At 38.0% G+C, this 23,732-nt stretch overlaps 1 protein-coding gene across 3 annotated transcripts in view; it reads right to left on the reverse strand.

Annotated features, from left to right (window-relative positions):
• Positions 1-1,810: 1,810 nt before the first annotated feature.
• The window catches only part of LOC112466546 (limbic system-associated membrane protein-like), a 127,882-nt gene continuing 105,960 nt past the window's right edge, over positions 1,811-23,732 (reverse strand). For 2 of the 3 annotated variants that reach the window (XM_025034685.1, XM_025034686.1), the window contains 5 exons: positions 20,997-21,238; positions 18,704-18,923; positions 13,917-14,100; positions 6,210-6,352; positions 1,811-3,771 (listed from right to left, as the gene is read on the reverse strand). In XM_025034685.1, the coding sequence (XP_024890453.1) occupies positions 3,650-3,771; positions 6,210-6,352; positions 13,917-14,100; positions 18,704-18,923; positions 20,997-21,238 (911 nt within the window). In that variant the 3' untranslated portion in view covers positions 1,811-3,649. The remainder of the gene's footprint in view (positions 3,772-6,209; positions 6,353-13,916; positions 14,101-18,703; positions 18,924-20,996; positions 21,239-23,732) is intronic. The other variant, XM_025034687.1, reaches the window with a different exon arrangement.

Consider the following 23,732-nt stretch of genomic DNA (forward strand, 5'->3'; position numbering starts at 1 on the left):
AATTCTTAATAGGCAATATAAAAGAAGTTGATACAATTGATAATGAGGAATCTCAGATTCTACTTCTTTAGTTTCTTCAAATGGTTTTTAAAAATGTAATATTAATTATCCTAATTAATTGTATGTATATATACATATATATTATTCAGATATAATATATTATAATTTGATTTAATATAAAATAAGGCTGCCATTGCGGACGAATGTCATCGCATTTACCCCAGCGGAATTTTCGACAGTACTCGCATAGCGTTCGCGGGAGGTTTTCGAATGTCGCAGCGCTGCTTTTGAACGAGCCCGCTTTCGAAAGGGAACGTGAAAAGTTACCCTCCAGAAGAGATCCAGTGGAGACGAAGAATCTCATGGATGTCGGCGAACCGCGCACGATGAATAGAGTTCCTGGAGGTCCAACTGGGAAGATCGATGGAGCCACGTTCAATCTGTCGGTGCGCGCCCGAGCTACTTCCCGCGTACCTATATTCCCGCACGTTACACGCGGAGTATCCCACTTGCGGCAGGGTTGACGATAAGTTCCCACCGGCTTCAATCTCCCGATGCGAGGCGGAGAGCGCGACCATTCTACCGTGTATGCGCGGTACACGATAAGTAACGGAACGTCGTTCCGGAAATGGGTCTTGGCCCCGAAACGACGGAGCGGAACTCAGCCTCGTCCCCGGTTTTTGAGTAACGCTCGAACCCTCGTTAAATCTTTTGGACGAGGTCGGACGAGGTATAGGATAGCGGCGAACGCTGGAATTCAACTATGTTATTTTTACAGTCGCTCGTCCTTTAATCGCAGCTCGGCGTGAAAGCGGCGTTTGTGCGGAACACTGCACCGCTTTGTTACGAGCTGGTCGAAGCTGGATGTGGGCAAGGGCTGAGTCATAGCTTCTTTTCATAAAACGTAAGCACTGCGCGCGCCTGATATTTCTCTCTCTCGAGAAAGAGAAACACCAGGCTCGAGCGTCTAATCGTGAAACTTATTTTAGTCCTCAAGATTTTCAAATCTAATAAACTGAAAGTTGCACGTATTTATTTTCATTGTTTAATGTGTTTATAATTGAACTGTGCGTATCTGTCGCCAAATGATAGTACTTTTATAGTCATCTAATCACAGGAAATCGAATGATTCTTTTTTAGCGAAGCTTAATATACCATACGCTATATATTTTATTTACCACAATTTAAATAATTTCAAGTGTCTAGAAACGATCGATTTTCATTGAAGAATTGTCATAAAAGTTGCAAATAGAGCGTTATGTTCAAGATATCCCTTTATTTTCCAATCAATGAAAATCTCACATATGTATTCTAGGTCGCGCTTGCCGTAGAAATCGAGTAAAGCTTCGAATGAGGGAGAAAATGCCTCGTTTGTACGAGACACGCGATACAGAAGAGACGATGTCGTCAACGTCAGCTGTACGTGCGGAATTCTAATTCGCTATGCTCGATTTACAAAACTTTTCGCGCGATTTTACGTCAGCGATTCAATGTACATCCACATCAAATCACGCTCGATACATCTGCCGATTCGAATAAGTCATGTAAATTCTTTAGTTTGATAAAAAGAAATGTAAAACTCGCGAGACAACGGTTTCGATATATAATCTGCGCGATGAAACTCAGGTAGAAAATAGGATTTTAAAACAACTTTTGTGCAATTTCAAACAATTTTGTACTATTAGAACTATGCGCTCTTCAAAATGAATTTTATTCAAAGGGTAATACTTACCTGAAAGATCACGTATGATTATCCTAGGCTAAGTTTCTAAAATCAGCACTGTAAGGCATAAAATGAGACAAAGGTCAGTTCTTGTAAAACGCATATCATATATTACGTGATTTCGTTTTCCTCACGATAAAACGTTAGGTTCGGCTTAAATTTATATATTATAGCGTATAATCTTTCGTTCTCTCTCTCTCTCTTTCTCTCTCTCTTTCTCTCTCACGCACACACATTCTCTCATAGCATGGAGATTTGGTTGGCTGCATGAAAGACAAGCGTACCTTCATCACTGTACAACATACATTCAGATGATGGCCTGACAAGCTGTGTCACAAATTTTGCTGTGTGAGATAATATAATTACAAAACACGAATTTAATTACGAAATTATATGAAATGCGTTTGTTTCTACATACGCCGCGAGCTAAAGGTACAGCATCTGAATGTATCTTGGCAAATTTATACAAACATACATTAACACCCTGTCATAAAGAACGGGCACCGATATTGGAAAGCTTTAATCATTCTCTCTTTAACAATTTTCATTAAAAGTTATCGTATAGATTAACTTAATTTACAGTGTGTATAATATATATATGTATCCATATTACATTATTATCATAATTAACAATGAAATTCATTATAATAATCAAAATAATCTCAAAATATTTAACAGACCTTATCGATAGGCGGTAGTCTCCTCCGGTGGACCGATAACCGATGTTGTACGTTCGATGAGAAATTTGACGCCTTTTAATTATCAATAATAAAATAATATTATTGGATAAAACGATGGAAGCTCGTGATCTTGTTAATTGAAAAATTTGCGAGTCCCGTGTGAATCCTCGCACTCGTTCCGCGCTAAAAAACGCTTCGGTGGATGCAGAGAATTTTGTAATATAATGGTGCGAATAGTGATGGATGGAGGCCGAATCGAACAGCGCAATTTGTCTCGATTATCACAGTCCATAGTGATACGCGATAGCAGCCACTCCAATAGCTCGGTTAGCAGTTTGTGCCCAGAGCCTTTATTGTTTACCGGTTATTGGTTATTCGATACGCGGATTTATGATTTTACTGTATAGCTTTTTGGTCATTTCTGTTGCAAAAGAGCGACCGCGCTAGAATAACTTGGCGAAGTGCTAATATATATCGAATAATCAAACGCGCGTTGAATGGCACGATCGATGTTAACAGCATCATCGTATCGTTTCACAATGATCGAATAATTTGCTTCGCATCTGGGTAAGCATGTTATACATACTTGCGGTAATTTAGTCGGTACGCGCGCGTCTTGTCCGCCCGGAAATATTCAAGCCTAATGGAATTTCGCGGAAGAGCGAAATTCAAACACGAGCTGAGCTAAAAATGAGATAAGCACATCAGTGAACGACTTATCGTGAATAAACAATAACTAAATCCATAATACTCTTATCGACGAGCGTGTAATGCCCATCGGCTCTCGCGTGTGAATTAACTAGTTGAAAAGATCTTAAAAGCCGGCCGTTCACCGAGGTGTCTATCCCGCGTGAAAAATTTACGTTCCGTGTACAATCGCTCGAATGAAATTGCGCTGAGAATTGACGAAGGTATTATCTCGCGATACAGACACGCTCCGACATGAATCTCGCGAATGCCGGGCGATCTATATCGCGTTTAGAATAACGTTCCAAGACGAGACGCAGCCAACCGCCTCTGTTTCGTCCCTATACGTTCCTTATGTCAACGTAATATGTTAACGTAACACACTCCCTCTTTGGCCCTCGTGTCCACTCCCGTCACGATAATAGAAAAGTTCGCGCGGCGCACAGGTGATAATGTCTCGTTCACCGTTGTGGAGCACTGTCCCTTTGCCATCGCCACCAAGTGCTCTTTTCCTAACCCGGGCGACTCTCGTAATGCCCGAGGAAGCTAGGTTGAGCCTTCATCTGAGCACCTGACCACCCGATCGGGCTAGAACGGCGGCCAGGAAGAGTAGCGACGAGCTAGCGACATCCGCTCGAGCGAGTCGTGCACCGCTGTGATGTAGCTCGGCTAAACTTTCTCCTGAAACAGCGTCAAATACACTCACAAGGAAACGCTCGCAGATCTCTCTCCGACATTGATAATCTTTGGATACGTTGTAAAATAGTAATAATAATAATCAAAACAAGAATCATATCGCAAATTTGAAAATTAATGCAAATATTTCAAAGTGTATATATTCAAAAAATATTTTATCAAATACAAACGTAAAACATATTAAAAAAACCGAGAGTTTGAACTACTGTAAAACACATCAGAGACTTATCAAAATTGATGAAAGGCAGTTGCGAAAACGTTTCCTCGTCAAATAGCGCGAACTTCGATCGAGTTTAGACGCGTTCGTCGAACATTAGCAATTATAACGAAAGCCCGAGCGACATGATGCAAATATTAGGAAACGCCTTGTACAATTCAACTGAGACGCTTGTCGAATCTGTATTAAGTTATGAGGAGGATAATCGAAATAACGTTTGTACAAGTCATCTTGTAATACGAGGTTCCTGAGGAACCGCAAATTCCCCAGTATTCGATTCCAAGTAAAGGTGCAGCCACGATCGTATATGTTGAAAGCTGTTTGAATTTATGAACGAATTATTTTTGCATGTCGCGCGAAGTAAGTCTCTTCGTCATCGACGATTGTGTCGCGCGAATTTCTCTGTTATTTCTTCGCAGAATGGAAACGTCCTGACTATGAGATAGATATCTTTATTTCTAACATCCTGTTGAAAAGAAAATGGGAAAAATCGAAACTATCTTATTCAAGGAAAACAAATTTCGAAAAATTACGAATTAAAAAATGTCCTACTTGTATATTTGTGATGACAGTTTTAGTTTTGTAATGAGAAGAAGCAAGTAACGAGCATCCCAAATTGCAAATAAAATGGTACTCACTTGAGAAAATCGTATGAAAATAAATGACAAACATAAAAAATAAATAGGGTTTTTTTACTGAGAAAAATTTTTTGCTGTATTAGCAAATCATTTGTCAGTATAGTGACAGCAAACACCCGGTTTGCCGCGAGAGCTAATTAATTTAGCAATAGTAGCAAACCTTTTGTTGGCAATAGCAAAAAGTTTGCTACCCGCAGCAAATCAAATGTTTGATGTCACCAATTTCTCTCAGTGTTTACGGGAGCTTCTTAATGTGAGAATATATCATGAGAGCTCGATAGAGATTAATCTGGAAACCATAATGCGTAAGTCGCAACATCAAAGCAATTGTGCAAAGTTTGTCTGTGTAGTTAGAAAATTCTACTTGCGTACTTAGTTTCGTCGCGAGTTCCTGCGCGGAAGCATTTTAAGAAGATCCTTTATAACAAGTTCCGACATGCCAACTTTCTCGCAGGAGTCAAACACCGGAGGACTTTTAGGCGCATCTGCGAGCGCAGTTCAAGATAAATATTAAATGCTTCAAAAGCACGTACTTTGGTAATAAATAGCCGAGTCTGTAGCTACGGTACAGAGAGAAAGAGAGAGAGAGAGAGAGATAGTTTGATACACAAACGTTTCGGCTGTAGCTTTTGTAATGGAACAAGCGCGAATACCGCGCATCGGTGAATGTTGTGAATTCGTCAATTACTTATGACTCGTAGCACGATTCTCCTCTAACTGTTACCAGTCTGTTTCGTATCATGTTAACCAGCCAAATAGTTTGAGATAAGTTTCCACACAGGCTGTTTCAAAACCAGGTACCATTTTCACCATAGATTTTTCGAAACAAATTTCAATTTCAAATGAAACAGAACGCGCATACGCACAGAAGAGTGGTACAATAGAATTCCTGTACTATTTAAACATTGTTTAACCATTGTTTAAACATTGTTAAAGGAATGGTCGATTATCCAAACAGCGCTATCAAAGAAACGAAAATAAACGTTCTACCTGTTTCAATATAAACAAGTTTTAGTACGTTTAGTATACACGAGGTATCCTTAATTCCAGCAGTCTTTATTCTATAAACGTGTTTGCGAAATGTAAAATGTTAGTATTTTAACGCGTAAATAAATTAACATTTCTACAGCATCATTTTGAAGCATTCGTTGATTTAGAAATACGTTTCAGGATAGAGTAAAGTATATATAGAAAAAAAGCTGCACTAAATTAACTAAAAAGTATGTAAATTAACAAGTCAGAAGAAATAAGAAAATAGAACGGATGATAAAAAAGACCGTTAAATTATAGTCACAATTTTTGTTTTGTTGCGTTCTCAGAATATCATGTAATAAATGAATATTTTTACGTCAAAATGTTATTCCAGGTCGATTATCCGAGCATTTTGTTGTCCGATTAAGTTATATAATAAGTTAAATATAAAGAGTTTTGCAATAACAGTTTTGATACGTCCTGTATAAGTTAAACCAACGAGATGACAGCATCGTTACTTTTCACGCGCTTTGACGATAAAAGCGATAACATAAAAGAGCAATCGAGAAATATCAGGAATGCAAAAATATTCTCACCGTTTAAAACGTGCACGTGAACTGTGGCAGGTTGGTCCGGCATGGTGGTAAGCTGGCAGGTGTAATTTCCGCTATCCATAGGTCCGACCTTAGCTATGCTGAGAGTCGAATTGGCCCCCTCTTCCATCAGGTCCGTTTTCACGCTGTAACAGGTACACACGTTGAAATTTCAATGCCCCGAAAGTTTGCCGACGAGAATTTCTCACGCGCCGTATTTCGTGCTTGACGACGTTGCTGAAAGCAATATGAATGTATGTGTGTTCGATTTTCCTGTCGCGCAGCATTGCATTATTAGAATCTATTCGAGATTCTTATTTCACAAGTCTGATATATCTACGGTAATCACATCTGCCGCAAAAAGCTATTAATTAAATGGCTATTAATACGTAACGTCCAAGGTTGAAAATGTGTCAGTCACGGTGATATGATTTTCGGGAACATTCCATAGAAATTGTTAACGTGAAGTCGCGAGATCTCACGCTGTAATAGCGCGAAAGAAGAGAAGTATCTCCCGAGACTAACGAGACCTCCTCAATTTTCGAGAACTCCGATTTTCTACTACCCTTGCATCTTCTTCTTTGTCTTGACTAATCGCCGATCCTCCATCACTCGAGTCGTTTTTCTTTTTCCCCGACCTTTTTTTTTATCTCTGCTCTCACCGGCACACCACACTCGCTCCCCATTCGCATGCTTTTATGCGAACTTTCTTACGCGGTAGGTATAAGTTAATTGCAAATCGAGCCGAAATTATCGACTCCCGCGAGAACAGTTTGTTACTCTGCAAACAATAGACCGAATAATAAGTTCCGCCGAATAAATATTTGCGCAGAGCCGGTGAACTACCTTGATAACGCACTTCATATTGATCAACGGTCCTTTTTTTTTCTTTACCGCGTCGAATTGCATATTTCAGTCTCGTACAAACAATTCGCGAACTCACTTTTGTAAATACGAGGAACATGTAGTAACGTTATTATGATGTACTGCTCATAAAAGTTTAAGAAAAATTGTATTTTTCGCTCGCATATTGTTGGAAAAGAAAAAGTCACAAAATTCAAAATAATTTGCAAAATGCAACAATACTTGACATTTTTCGCGACTATATTTTGCGTCAATGTAATTTCACTGAGCATTTCGTTTTCCCACATATATCTCTTTATTATTCATTTCGTATTAACGTCACGAAATGGCATTCATTATCCGTACATTGGATCTGCATAAATCATTGGATGCAGGAGTTTCCGTAATGAGGCCTGTCCTTTTCGCGAAATCGCATTTCAAGTTGAAAAGAAGGACGAAGAATGCAATGAAACAATGACTTCGTTAAAGTGCGCTAATTGCAGACAGAAATATACCCGCTTTCTCGAGGGAGAAAGGTTTCCGCGTGAAACTGCATGCTGCAGAGACGTCTTGCGGAAAATTGCTCTCGTACTTGACGTTCTTATTTTTGTGAGAAACTAGCGGAAAAAGGGGGACTGTTCGAGCGAGCATTTTGTACGAGTACGAGGTGCAAATAGCGACTCGGGGCGTTTCAGCGGACCGGCAAACATTGAGGGATGATGGCACAGTTAATAGTTTTTATCATAATTACGTTTTTATACTCTTCCGAAATATCAAAGCTGGATGTAATCGTAACGGTATTTGTTAAAAAAAAGTAAAAAAAATGCGGGAGAAAAAGACCAAAGTTAAAAACAAAAATACGATTATAAAAGTTATAACAATTTTGCTGACAATCCCACCGGCTGTGACGACGATCGCGTTGGAGCTATGTTCTACATGACTTTCAGTTCGCGCTTTTAAAAGGCTACTTGACAGCTACAGCGGCAAACGTTTGCCCGGTAAATATTTCACCGCGGAAATTTTTAGCATTTCCTTTTTGCGTTCTGTACGCGACAGACGTAACCGCACGGAACAAAAGCGTGCGCTTTTATGGCAATACCATCCCGGACGTATTGTCGCTACTCCATGTACTACGGGAATAATACAAGTTCCCTAAGTGTTATTTGATAAGAAAAACTGTTCTCTCTCTCTTTATGTTTTGTTCTAACGGCCGATTACGTCAAATCGCTCTGAATTCAACGTGATTTTTTCGCACGAGACTGATGGATATTGTTCGCGATAATTTGTTACAACTTTTGAGAGTTTGTAAAGAAGGGAAAGAGACAAAAAAGGGGCGAGAGAGAGATAAAAGTTACACAAAGAATCATTTAAACTGGTAATCTTGTCAAATGGATCCAATTAAGGATTCGATTCACGCTGCCGCAACTGCTTTATTTAATTGGAATGCTACTGTTCAGGATTTTCCGCAGCAAAGCATCTCTCTCTCTCTCTTTCTCTCGTGGCTTTCCTACAACGTGACCTCATGTGTTGCAATTGTTGTTCAATAGTCGTTGTTCCTCCTATACTCTACGATGGTTAACGTGAAATTCTGTAGAGAAACAAAGCTCGCTCTTCCCCAAGCTGCTACTCCAGCTTCGCTATCCTTCGCGGAGGAAACATCCTTATTTATGCTAGGTTGCGTGTCGCTGAAAGTGGAAACTTGACCGAGAAAGGTTTTGAATCGCGCCGAGCAAGCGAGACTTTAATCGAAAAAGTTCCTCCGTCGCAATTTGTCACTTTCGTTACCCTCGGCCGGTTGAACACCGGCAGGCGATCGCTCGTTTATTCGCGACGTCGAGGGTCCACCGCCTACGTCGAAGCAACGTAGAAGCTTTGTGAGAGAGAGGATTCTTACAATTAATTCGATACGGAAATGCGAAATGAAAATAAGAAAGTAGTTACCAGGGATCTTGGGATCAGCTCAAAAAATTGCATAGTCGAATGTAAAGTTAAACGTGGATATTTATGTCTTTAAATAACTTTAAATAAGCTGTGCTTAGAAGCCGCGCGCTTTTATCACGATTACTGTGCTGTAAGTAATTTTTGTGCTAATTCCGCAGTAGTGGTTTTGGAAGATTCAACATTGCCCGGCGTTACTAATTATTGCGTTTACGAATAAAATTAAAGCTGCGTACCGGCTTAAGTAATGGGATTAATGTCACCGATGAAAATTTCGTTGTACGTATGACTCGCGTAATTTTAATGCGATGATAAATGGCAGCTGGCCAAGTTGCGGAATTCAATAATTACGGAACAATAATTACAGCATCGGGTATTATATATTAAGTTAAATACTGTTTATATTAATATTTATTACAGGAACCCACACACACACATTTTTGTTTTATAATCGCTTTAAACTTACGCTTTGTTTTATCCTTTTGTCGACGAGCTTAATATAAGCAAGCATAAAATCCAAGTTTTTTTTCACACATATAATATATACGCGCACATTTTATAAATACTCTCATAAACATTACTTTTTTCTCAGTGCTCAGAAATTGACAATACGGACCGCCCGTGTAATGCAACCGGCAAACGATGATTAATCGCGCGAGACATTACTTCGATCGATGAACTGATGTGGCTGTTAACCCTATATAAGCGATTAGTTATTTCTTTATTCGCGGCGCAATCAGCCGAACGCATTGGTACTGTATAAGCATTAGCAATTTATCATTCAACGCGATGTCGACACAGCGAATGCTCTTTCTGCTGATGCGGCATGGGACGTATTCGTTATGTAAAATGAGTTCAATAATGAATCTGCGAGCGTTCTCGTGTGTGATGACGGGTAGGAAACTGTAAAATGGAAATTTATACGCTTATTATTAAATTAAATATTAATTACATCTTATTTTACATTTTTATGCATATTTTAGTTTTTAGTTGAATAGAATAATATGTGCAAAGAAATATAAAATATTCATGAAATGAAATTCTTATGAAACAGCTACTCTTTTTACAATTATTAGATAATAATTGAATTTAAAATGCCATGATATCCACTGTAGCTTATATTATACTGTAGGATATATTTTAGGCAAAAGATATCCTTTCTTTACAAAAGTAATAATAAAGCTATGTTTATTTGAAGGAAACATTCAAGTATGAATTTTTCAACAGAAGTCAACAAGTTCTATTTTTGCGATTTTAAAAATAATATTTTAGATTATTCAGAGAGTAGGTTTTTATACGGCATTTTTTCTTTGTCTCCGACGCTTTTAGATACGCATAAGAACTTAAATAAATAAAGCAATACATATATACTTTAAGATCAGTGTATTTTCCACGTTTCCAACAGTATCTTTGGTAACGTCTCTTCTTCTGTTTTAACTTCATACCGCGGGTGAAAAATATCAGTGGAAGCTTGATGGATTGCCGCGGCATTGACAAAATGAAAGCGCGAGAGAGCTAATATGTTCAGGCGAGCAATATGTCCTTTATCACGGTGCAGATTGGGCCAGGTTAAACCTACATTGCGAATAAATTAAGATAGATCGTAAACATAACATTGATTCGACGGCGCGGAAAATTCGATTTAACGCCGGTCAACTACGGGCCACGCTTTGTGCATTACTATCGCCGTCGTAACCGGAGGTTTAATTACAATCCCGAAAATTTAATGTAATTTGACACTGCGTAAAATGCTATTTTCCACCGTACACTTCCCCTTCCATTCGATGATCGTTACGCCGTCAAGAGTCCTACTGTAATTTAATGAATTAAACGCGATGTTAAGCGCTATAAATTCATTGTCACTTTACCTTTAGCCCCGGATACCGTTCGCAAATAATTTGATTAACGATTAACTCGGGTCGTTGTTATAACGCTACTTTATAGCAACGCCCAAAAGTGTATGTATGTACACTCCTTTTAAGAAAATATTTAAGTTAAACGGGAAATTTTCTGTGCTTTGTTTCCGTAAAATGTTCGGTAGTAATTTAGTAAATTATGTTGCATTTTTATATATAAATTTCAATAATTTGGAAACATAGATATATAATTCAGAAAAAAGTGATTATATATTTTGTATAGTGCTGTAAGAACAAGATAATTAGTTGTTAAAGATAAAGAATTAATTTATATGTTTGATAGAAAACTTCTCTTCTCTTTCTGTTTCCTGAGTAATTTTTCCAAGGTATCGCAATGTTGATAATCGATGTAGACATATCTGAAAGCGCGAGATCATCAGCGACGCATTGTTAAATTATGGGGAACAGAGGAAACCAGATAGATGTCGGGTGATTTAATTAAATGAAAGGTTAAATTAAGCGAGATAGCAATAATTCTTGCTCTCCCGTCACTGCAGACGCCGCTGCATTGGGAAAACAAGTGCTATGCAGCAGTTTCATGTGCAACGTGTTTACGGTTTGCGCAGCTGGGTTTGCGGTTCACGGAATGTCCCGCGTGAGAGCGAGCGAGAGAAAAAAAGGGAGGAAAAAAATAAAATTTGAGCACGATCGGCCGGGAACACACATTCGAACTTGGTTCATACGACGAGCATTAAAGTATACTAATACGAATTTAAAAAAAATTATCGCGACAGCGAGAAAATTCACGGCTGATAGAGATGATAGAAACGATTTCGAGAGATATAATAGCCGAGAGATTCTAATTCTAGAGGTAATTCTAACTATCTCTTTTATAAAATTTAGAAAGATGTTAATTAATACTTTTAATGCGTCACGGACGGCAAAATATTTAGCGTCAGTACCGTACAGTAGCGTACAGTTGCCAGGCAGATCGCAGAGGGACGCTATTCTGTTCTCGCAGCGGGATCCACGACCTCGTGTATATACAGTCGTCGTATGTACAGAAGCGCGCAACGCAAACTAATTTCATTTACTGTCCCGCCGTGTCTCACCGGCACCTAACTTTACTGTCAGGGCGGGCCCACGGAAGCGTCGGTCTCGACCAAGAACCGGCCCCCCCGAACATTGGAACCTTTCTCGTCGACACGCCGCCATCCTAACTCTCGCGGCTGCTGTCATCAACCACCATGTAACTCCGTATGAGCACTCTACCGGCACGTATTTTCGGGTCCTTCGGGGATGTTCTTGTATCCTGGCCCGAGAAATCGCGAGCAAAAAGGCTGGAAGCGATGACATTTTGCACATCAGTGCTGTCATGATATACGAATATAAATTTCCCGAGAAGCTTTATGAAAGTTTCATAAAAAGTTTCATAAAAAGTGCAAATTTTCAGTATTATCCGAGAAAACCATGCAGTTTTCTCAAAGCTTACAGTTTATGAAATATGCATATATAATTTTTGTATATGCATATAAAAGATAAAACATTTTTATGGTCCTTGTAATGGTTCTTTTAATCAGTAATTTACAAAATATAAAAAAATGGCTTTCTTTATTAATAAATCTTGATGTATAGCATGATATTTTCTTTGTCTATTGTAATAATTCGGTGTTATAAAAGAGAATTCTGAAATTTTACTGCTTTTAATAGCAATAAAATAAATAAGCTGTCAAAGACGTGTAAGTACATTACTACAAATTCACATCTCTCGCGAACGTCAGGTTTTCATTTCGTTTCGTTTTTCGAGATTGCAGCTATGAGCATATATTCAACATGATAAATTACATCATTTATCATACTTAACAAAGTAACACTGGACGAGACAAGAAAAATGCGAATATGCGACAACGTATAAATGGGATGAAATTTCGCGAGTTTTTTTCCCCGACTTTCGTCCGAAATTTTCGGACACGACTTTCGAACGGGGCGTGTGAAACGACCGGAATACGTTGCATAATGGAATGTTTTATATCCCATATCTCACATCTCATTGAACGATATGGAACGAACTATATATTAACGAAGCTTAATATGACAGCGTGTCGCTCTTGCCTTTTTCTTATTTCCGCCGTGAGTTTTATTCAGCGCGACAGTTGAACGAGCCGGCGAATCTCTCCGCTATTATACGGATCGCGAATAATGAATTCTTATGCTCCGGAATCGGTTCTTTAAAATTCTACCGTTCCAGCCAAGTTGCACAGGAATCTATAATAATATATAATCCGCGAGAGAGACGAGGGAAGAGCGAGCCGTTTTTTTTTAACGTTCCGCGAGAAACGTTCTGGGGCGAGACGTACAAAGAGCCGAGAATTATGTACATGCGCGCGATCTAGATTTGACTTTTCCCGGTCGCTTCTGCGGGAAAGTTGACACAGAGTCTTTCAACCGCGCGTAAATGCCTGTCAAACAAGGAAAAGTTTCGTGAATTAATTACACTTTGCTCGCATAACCGCGTCAAGTTTGTCCGACATTTAGATTATGCATTTCTCATATTTGCCGAGAAGCATTTCGAGCGAGAATGACTTTGCGCAAGCAAATTTCGAATAATAGAGCTATTAAGCTTAAAGACCTCTTCGCACCTACGTCATTTCCGGCGCAGCGTATAATTGTATCATAAATATTATATAACAATACTAATTTAAAATTATACATTTCCATATTCTCACGATTGCGATTGGCATTATGAGATAAAATATATTGATACATTACTTTGATACGTATATTGATATATTGTGTAAAGTATATTATATTATAATAAACTATTAATATATTATATTAATATATATAATATATTAATAAATATATTATATTATATAATATATTATATAATAAAGTATATTATATTATAATAAACAACAGTTCTGATGCAAAAGAAAAGCGAACGAAAAATAATAGCTTAAAAATATAAAAGCTCGGTAAAGAGGAGATTAGACAGTGAGGACCGTCTTCAATTCTTTCAGCTTATATTAAGCGGTATAAAGAAAAGAGCGGGTTATTTAAAACTTCGAATTACCTGATACCGCCTCTCGTCGTATCGTAGTTCAAGACTCTATTGCCATGGAGCCATTGGACGACGCTGTACTGCACCTGCATCGCTATATGACGCACGACGCATAGTAGTTCGATGGTGCTATCCGCTTCATAATACTTGTCCCGCAGTGGTTCGCCCAGGGCGTCCACTATTTGGACGGACGGTGCTGAAAATAAAAAAAAAGTAAGATTTATCAGCGAGTCTTATTTTTCGACCGGCAATCGCGTGAAGGACTCGGAAAAATAACTCTAATTTGATAATATCTTCTGCCAGCCAGAAAGAGAACGTAAAATTAATACACTTTTCAAGTGCATCAATATCTCTTCGCGTAGTAAACATTTGACTACATTATGAAGCCATAATTTCGGTCAATGAGAAAAAAATTGGGCATGTCGCAGCCAATTCAAAGCTTTCCAAGCGCACGTCGTCGACTTAAAGTTTCTATCCTCTTACAAGAAGTTTTCGTGTCACCACATTAAAGTAAAGATACTACATTTGGTTTAAATATCAAAGTTTTACAGCTCGCGCGAAAGTTTTACACATTAATACGTTACGTACGAAGCATGTCGTCGTACTTTTATCGGAAAGTTATTTTTCATTTGAAAAGTCACATTTCAACCTATTCTTAACTTCTGATATATCCGATCTTCTTTCTTCCTTTTCTTTTTCCGATTTTTCCACATTGTTCTTTATATTATCTCTTGTTTCAATCAGACTGTCATATAATCTATTCTATAATTGCGTACAGTTTTGTAAATTCTCAAACTTCATAGACTTCGCTTGTTATTATTCAGCGTCGAAAAAATTAATTGACAGATGAAGCTAATTAACTGAATATCGGAATTGAAGTTTATGAGTTTTACTTTCACGAGTATAGTACCACTTTTATTCATCGCCACATATTTTTGTCGTAATCATTACCGCAGATAATTGCAATATAATTTTGTTCTTACGGAGAGATTACTTGCGAGATTCTTACTCTAACGCAATTAGTACTATTTGCCGAGTTCGTCGATCTCTCGCCGTGGCAATCATGCGCATCATGAAATTCGGCCGTACACACGAGCGTGATATTGGATTACATCGAACTCGGCTTCAAATATTTAACTTTATGGCCCAATAAATATCTCTCATATTGACGTCATTGGGTTGTCCACACGATCGAGTACCAAACGCGATCGAGCAAACCGATTCATTCGCGTCTTCCGTTCAGCTGGACCATTTCCAATCGGTGCCTCTACGGATATAGGCTATATTGCGGCCACGAAAACTAAGTAACGTACGGCTGCCGAAAGAAATCACGAAAAAGGGAAACGTTTTGGAGATAGATCAGAGTGTTCTCTCGCCGACCTGGTACTCGACCTCATGAATACCGCGCGAAATGTAATCTCTCCCGCGCTCGCCCTTTTCTCTTTCGCCCGTTTTTTTTCCTTTTTCTTTTTACGCGCTCTCCATCTGAGGTATGCCGCATTTTATTTCGCATGCTTTTTCGCAACACGATACAAAATTTTCCCCATCCTACCACTGTATCCGGAAATAAGTATGTTTTTCGCTTATTTTTTCCTTTTCTTTCTTCCTTACCTGATAATTTCACGTTAACATTTGCAAATTTCGAGCTACCATATGTAATTGCAGTTAATACAAATAATACAAATAATAGAACTCCGAGCAGATACCAGAACAACAATGTTTGAATACTTTGTAGGAATACCTATCTATGTATAATTATAATGTATATTAGACAAATAAAATTTATATATATATAGGCAAATAAAATTATTTTTAGTGGGACGCTAAAATTTTCGTTTATATTTTACTTTCATCACGAAATGCGTGAGCAATAGAACCTTAGCAAAGAACAAAGAACTTGAAACTTTCTCGCTGTTACATTTGAATTTTAGACACATCTACCCTGCTCTTATTGCTTCAAGAGTCGAAAAGCAAATTAGAGATTGCATCCCACTCGTGAAGCTTGTGCACTCTTTTGTTAACATCGTAACATCTTCTTTTATTAATATCGTAGGAGGAACACGCGTCGACTAAATTGGTAGAGCGGAGACAGAGAAGGAGATCGACGGCAGGTGTATAGGAAAACGAACGATCGATAGAGGTCGAGGAAGTAGTACTGCATACCAAAATCTCGGCTACTTTATCTTGCGGAATCTCATCCTCACGGATTAAGTGTTGATCCTTCCTTTTGCGTACATTCGTTCCAGCATAGCAACAATATTAGCGTTCTTTAAATATAAACCACCGATAGTGTCCAGAATTGTGAGTTTACTTGTTTTACGTTTTTCTTTACATGGACGATCATGAGAACATTCTCATGTCATCAAATTATGTTCATAGTAGTAGAGTTAATTTTTCGGTACTTATATATTGTATCATACTAATTATAAATAATTATGAGTTTTAGAACAAAGAATTATAATAATACAATAATTTTATATTCAAAAGATCAATTGATTTACGTTATTTGAATATATCTATTCACACATACAGAAATCCCACTCTGTTCAAAAAATAGCACTGATAATTGATTGGAACGCGCAACAATAGTCAGGGAGGACGCATTCATATCTCCTGCGTTAATTATCGTACGGCGCGAGATCCATCGATAAAACGCGTTTGCAAGATTCGCACAATGGACAATTGTGTTTACCGTAATTTGACTTTCAAAGTTGAACAGATACAGAAAGAGAATAGGTTGCCGGGGCCAATGAGAATGCGTGGTTCGACGATATATCGTTCTTTCAACGGCATTTGACTTTTCGGACCGCGTTACAAACGACCTCGTGAAAGCTCGCGCACAAAGAGGTATCAACAGGGTGAAACGATTAAACTTTAATTGTACGAATATCGAATGATACCTCGGTACTCGATAAAAAGCGCGAAATAAATGGCTAATATCTTCGCGTCGCCCACACTATCAAAATGGAAGAATAAGATAATCATTTGCGAAAACTTTTATTTTAATGTAAATACGCGCAGCAGTATTTCAAGGCGATCGCGACGAACGTCGCACACACCGCAGAAATTATTTCGACAAATTACGGAGAATGGTGGAATGCTACGAGGATAAGTGCAAGGGACTTTAAGTAGATAATCCCTTTGAACTCGCGTTAGGAGATTCTGGGCTATAACGCGAAGAAGCTACGTCGTCTTATCCCGTAGAAACGAAAGCTTACGATATAATCTCACATCGGCAAAGGCGAGCAAACCGGGAAATAAGTAAAAGAGAAGACTCTTGCCTTTTTTTATCGTAACCCCGCAATTCTATACGATTTAGCGAAAGTTACGTCCGTACGTCTTTACTTAGACTTTCTAGAATTTTTTTAGTCTCTCTATGCACGTTACCGTATTATAGTTTGGAATTTAAAATATATTTTATTTGATTAGAAAAGGTGTTCTAGAGAATATAATCATATTAATTTTATACTTTGAAATCGCGTACATCGTACAGATTCGTGCGGGATATTTTGTAGGTACTTCTTCGAGCTACAATTTCGCGACTTTTTAATAAACGTATACCCGTTGTCGAGCTTTATTCTTATTTCATAATGCCGACTGTTATGTTTTTACGGCGCGCCCTTATTGTCCACCGTTAGACTTTAAAATTACGCAATTTCTCCTCTCGCATTAATTAAAATCTTTCCGCCGTTTACAATTTTCCGTTGTCCATTTCTCGCTCCAGATCTCCGTCTAGCTGCCACTTCACCCTTATACAGCCTCATTTCGCCGAATTGCTCGACACACCTCGATTACCGGACTACAACGAGATGAAGTTCTTCCGCTTTGCACCGCCGCCGCGCGCCGCGCCCTTCCGAACTGAACGGACCGTGGATTTTCTCTTTCCTCTATTCCCGTCCGTCTCGACTACAAGGCACTTCGTTTTCAATTATCCTTTTAAGCGATCTCCACCGCAAGAACATTGCAGACGGAGGCAATTTGTCCGATCGCTCGCAGAACTGCGGAATTTGAGTTTCTCTTCTTCTCGTCTACTCTCTGTCGCTAGCATATTGAATCGTAAGGTATTACCGGGAGATAAAAATTCTTCTTTCTTTGCTCTCTTATTAATTCAAATGAGCGCGAAGGTGGCATTGAAGAAAGGTAGGATTTAAGAAAAGTGTCTCGGTTTTTCATTCTAATCAGTGCTGTTTCAATTCTCTCATTTATCTACGTTTTATTTTCAAAAAGTTTTATTTCAAATAGACATATAAGCAATTCCATTATCTTTGTTTTAAAATATACATATAGTTTTTTACGTTTTATCAAGTCTTTTGTTTGAAAGACAAAGTAAAAACTTGAATTACAATCATTCTAACTATTTAAAATCTCTTTTAAATACATTCTTCCTTTGTTCGTATAAATGCTACATTAAGTTCGTCCCAGACACGACGAGGGTGGAACAAAAAAGTGTGAAACGGAAGAAAAAGACATGTAAGCTTGAGAGAAAGTAAATAGTAGAGAAGAGTGTTCGTTCTTTGCTCCGCTTCTTTTAAGAGGCTAAAACAATTGCGTCAAATTGCTCAAAAAGAGTTCATTCAGAAAAATCTACAAATGACATTCTCTACGAGGAATTTAAAATCCGAGTTGTGTAAAGAGAGCGCTGCGTGAAATCTATTCAAAGCGAGCACGTGAACTAGAAACGTGCGGAAATCTTACTCTCACGAAGCATATATGGTTCAGTAAGACGTCATCGTCGTTATCAACATTACTGTCCCGATGTTGACGCTAGGCAAAGGTCGTTAGGGCACGTTATCACTTACCGTTAATGTGTAGGTTGACATAAATGAACTTTGGTGGATGGGTACTGATCTGACACTCGTATTGGCCCTCGTCGCTGCTGTTAACACGCTTGATACGCAGACGCCAGTTGTCCGGGTACTGAAATTCGATGGTGTATCTCGAGTCGCCCGTGTACGTCTGCTGGCCGACTGTCAGTAGTCTCATCTTCTCGCTGCTCTCCTGTCGTCGCAACCAGGATACCTGAAAATACAAAATGATTCTCCTTGAACGTGATTGCTGCATTCGAGAAACTTTTCCATAAGAACATCACCGTGGTTGGCTCGTTTTTATTAATATCTTTACAAACTCTTTTACAACGTTAATGTTCGTACAAATATGACACAACTGTATCTGTGGTCACCGAAGACAGATGCGAATATTTTTTTCGATTCAAATGTCTAGCCGCCAGTCAACACAAGGATCGCGTATAAAAATATCAACAGGTGTACAGACAATAGTTCGTGTGCGGATTTTTCCGATTCTACCGACAATTCTCATGTGTATGCGTTTTATATATGCGAGCATATTTGTACCGTACTACTATCTTTGCTTCGTAAAAATATTCTGACAATATTTTATTTTCACAACTCTGGCTTATTTCTACTGCAATTTTGTAATAAATCGAAAAACATTTAATAGAGCTAATAAACATTTAACAGCTAATCGATAAGATAATAATCGATTAGCTGATTGAAAATAAGGCCCTTGTTTTTCTGAGTTTACGTTTTGATTAAATAGATATTCCTCTAATAATAATTATATAAAACAAATATTTCTCCAATAGATACAATATTTCTTTCCAGTTTTGTTTTTTTCTTTATTATAAAGAACGTGTGATTTGCGATTAAATTGGATTGTGCAATATAAATTTACAGTAAGTGAAACGATTAATCGATTTCTACAAGCTGTATCAAAATCAGATTAAGACATAGCGAATATGAAGTAGAGAATGTAGTTTATCCACGTAACTGAAACTGAATAACATGTTACCGAATGTTCCATTAAATGTATGTAATATCATACATCTTCTATATGGAACTACGAAAGCTAATCGGGTATTATCGGTGCTTTGGAGATATATGCACATTTATTGTGTGTGTTCGATATCGTATATAAAGATACAAATTACCATCGATTTATAACTTTCGCTTTTCTCGAAAGTGTGGTAATATTTATTTTATCTAAAAGTAAGAAAGATACCTAAAAGTATGACAACATTATATTAATGTATCTCTTTTATTTTAATAAATATATTTCTGCTGAAGCTGTATATTTAGTAAATCATTTAAGTTAAATCTATCTACCTATCTATCAGATAATAAAGAATTAGGAATAAGGAATATGAAGAATTACCTATACTTCTCAAAAAATTATTTTGATCAAGTAAGTATAGACTTTTTATTAGTCGAATTTTTAGACTTTATGTTGTTAATAAAATTAAAAAAAAATTAAATTACTTTCATAAAGTTCAAAAAAAATTTTTTAACTTGTGCAAACAAATATTTACCTTTATATAATTTGTGAGTTTACGATATTAGTTGGCTATATTATAAATTCCTGCTACGTAGGTAACAGGATATTATCTGTTCAAGCGCTAGAGAGATTCATGCGCGCACAACCGATATCTGACCGCATAATTTGTTCTATAGTTTGGGGCGTGGATAATGCGGGAATGGTTTGTAACTGTATTACAGCAATAAATGAACAGTAGTACTTGGGAATATATAAAGTCATCATAGCTTTATATATATGAGGTAATTTTGTATAGTAGATCAAATGTCGTTGCTATTTTCTTTGTATATTATAATAAATTTTTCTAATTATTACAAAAATCGAGATTAAAATATCATTGTCCAATTAAAATTACATGCGCTTATCTTCGAAACTCTTTGTACATTTAATAAGATATACGATTAAATGATATCGAGTAATGGAGAAAACTTTATACTAAGTAACAGTTAAGGAACAGAGATTTATTGCTGAATTATTATGTGCAGATTACACATATGAATAACCGGGTCGCCAGTAGCGATTACACGAATTTCTCCTTAAATTCGTTCCTTGAAGTATAAAATGTACAAGCGCGCTCGCAGATTAATCATAATAAGCTAAACGTAGCTTACCCGGGGTGTAATAAGGCAAAATATTCCGAGATTAGTCGTGAATTATTGCGCTGTGCATTTGTAGCAGTGATTAAAAGCTGCGGGCGACCAGATACCAGGCACGAAGGGGAAGGAGCGAACAGAATGACTGAGTGTGCGTTTTCATGCTTACGGTTTTGTCCTGCAGCAACGATATCCTACAATCAAGCGTGACGCTAGCACCAGCCTGCACCGTAATGTTGGAGCTCTCGCCTTCGAAGTGAGGGCCCCATTTGTGATCGTGATGATGCTGATGCTTGTTCAGAGTGCTGTGCGTGTCAAAGATGTAGTTCAGCATTGGTGCATCCGTCGGCACAGATCGCTTTGCCGCCGTCGTCGATTTCGTCGAAATCGAGTCCGTCGCCAGAGGCAATTCTGTAATGTGCCAAAAGAAAATACATGTTATTAATAAGAAAACTTTATAACTGCAAAATGCTGTAATGAAAAATTATATCTCGGAATTTGGAGAAATTATTACAAACAGCATGCGCAACGTTTCATTCAGTATATAATTTTCGCTGTTTGTTATATAAAATGATATGAATATAAAAGCATAAATTATCGAAGATCTGTATTTCATATTATAATAAATACGGAACAAGTGTTGCGGGTATTATATCGTTCAACATTTCGAGCGCAGCAGCGTATATATTGAACACACACGGCGTGTCATTATTCGAATTGTCATGATTGTTTACGATATCATGCGTTACATTTACATGTATTTTCATATTATGTACACTCTGGCGAGTCTCTCCCTGTTTTTTTGCATTCAACCCGTCGCACCCGATAGTAACTCGTGACTTTATTTAATCGATTCGCTGGCATTCACCCGTTATGGGCCATCGCTCAGGTTATCGACATTCAGCCAACCTGCCAATAACGGCCAATATTCGACGTAAATATGCATTTACGCCCGCAACAGGCGCAGCAGTCGGGATACACGACATCCTTGAACTGGTATTACTGCTACTTACGAGGATCATACGTCCCGAATTTTTCGGTATATTGCCGAATAGAAAATACGCTGTTATTCCGTTCCATATTGGAAACATTGTAAATTTCCTCTAAAGAAAGAAATAATATAGATACCTTTCAGAATGTCGCAATAATTTCCTCTTTTATTCGAATTAATATTAATATGTTATTGTAACAATATAAAGTCCGAAATTTATTATACTTTTTTGTTAACAATATTTATATATCCTAAAAATGTTTTAAATTTTTAATTTAAAAAATTTAATTTAATTTTTAATTAATCGTTGAATTGTTTCTTAATAGAAAATGAAATTAATTCTTTCGTCTCTTTTTTGTATTATAATTTTTGGAAAATCAATTCTTAAAATTGTAAATTTCTTAAGAATTGCTTAAAAACACGCCAATTTTAACTGTTAGGTTTCTGCTACAACGATGTAATGGATACTGTGATTCAACTTAACCAACAGCATTTCGTTTATGGTGACAGTTCTTCGTGCTTTGTATTCTCTTTCAACTTTGATAATGATAATTTCTATAGGTACACTTCATGCTACCGACAAAGTTCGCAGTACAATCCGACAATGTCGGATGCGTTGAATATCTTCATGGATATTTCGTCGCAAAGCGGAAAGAGAAAAGACGGGCGGGAGAATGGGAAAGCCGAGAATGAAAGGGAACGAAGATCTCGCGCAATGCGCACGACGATGAAGGAAGTCACGTTGCTCGTCCGCGTTCCAAGGATCACCAAGTTAGATACTAACTCGCGATGACAAATTTTTCCCGAGTTTATACCCGTGGAAGAAGCACCTCCGCAATGTTCAGACACGTGATGTTCAGATGTTCAGTGCTAAAGAAATAAAAGCAGAAGATACTTTCTACTAAAAAGTTGCGGTGGAAGTTGTACGTAGGTTGCCTTATCGGTTATTTCTTGTCGTATTGTCTCCTCTTTCACAAGTGCGCTTTTTGACAATCATCACAATCTTACTTTTCTTGATATAAATAAAATTTGTAAATCTCTGTTTTAATAAATTCAATAAACGCGATTGAAAAATTCTATTTTATGTATTGAAAACTGTTGAAAACTATTTAACGTATTTACCTCTAAGATATATAAATCTGAATACGGGCATTTAAAAAATAATTCAAATTTCAGCACTGCGGCGCTGTAAATATAAGAAATTCGCGTGGTGGGGTATATCGGAAAATTTGACGTACCGAATATAGACTTCTCTTTCATAAGTCCCGTCACGTAACGCCAACAGAAGTTCCATTTGAGAACGCCGCGGACGTAAAGCCCGTTGCAGTCGATTGTTCTACGACCGAAGACGAATTGGAGCACTTGTGCAGGTAATCCTGACTTTCATCGAGTCAGCGATAGGTGAGTACGGGAGTTCCCCGAACCTTTCCAGCAATTCCGACAATCTTCGGGAGATCCGACACAGAATTCACGGGGTTGCGACAGAGGAAAGAAAGGAATATACGAGCGCACAATCCCACGACGAAGTCGCACGTCAAAAGGGATCAGTATGCCGCGGAGCGCGAAATTTTCTTTTCCGCGCGCGACTCCTCGCCATCATCTCATGTCTCTGAAGCTTCCTTATCCCTTTCTCTTCTCCGTACATTTCGATCTCTTCGCCGTTTGGCTTCATCGGTCGCCTTTTCCTTCCCGCTCGCACCGACGCGTCAATTCCGTTCTTTCGATCGCGGAAATTTTTCCTTCGCCCGAGGGAAGAAAAACTGATCGGGAATTCCGTTGGAACTGTTGGAAGCGTGTCTCGGATACCGAGAAGAATCTATCTAGTCAACCGGTCGTCGGCTCGTCACTCTCTCTTTTTCGTTCGATCCTCTCTCTCTCTCTCTCTCTCTCTCTCTCTCTCTCTCTCTCTCTCTC

This window comes from Temnothorax curvispinosus, unplaced genomic scaffold (genome assembly GCF_003070985.1).
Source record: "Temnothorax curvispinosus isolate PA1 unplaced genomic scaffold, ASM307098v1 QBEX01016327.1, whole genome shotgun sequence".
Lineage (NCBI taxonomy): Eukaryota > Metazoa > Arthropoda > Insecta > Hymenoptera > Formicidae > Temnothorax > Temnothorax curvispinosus.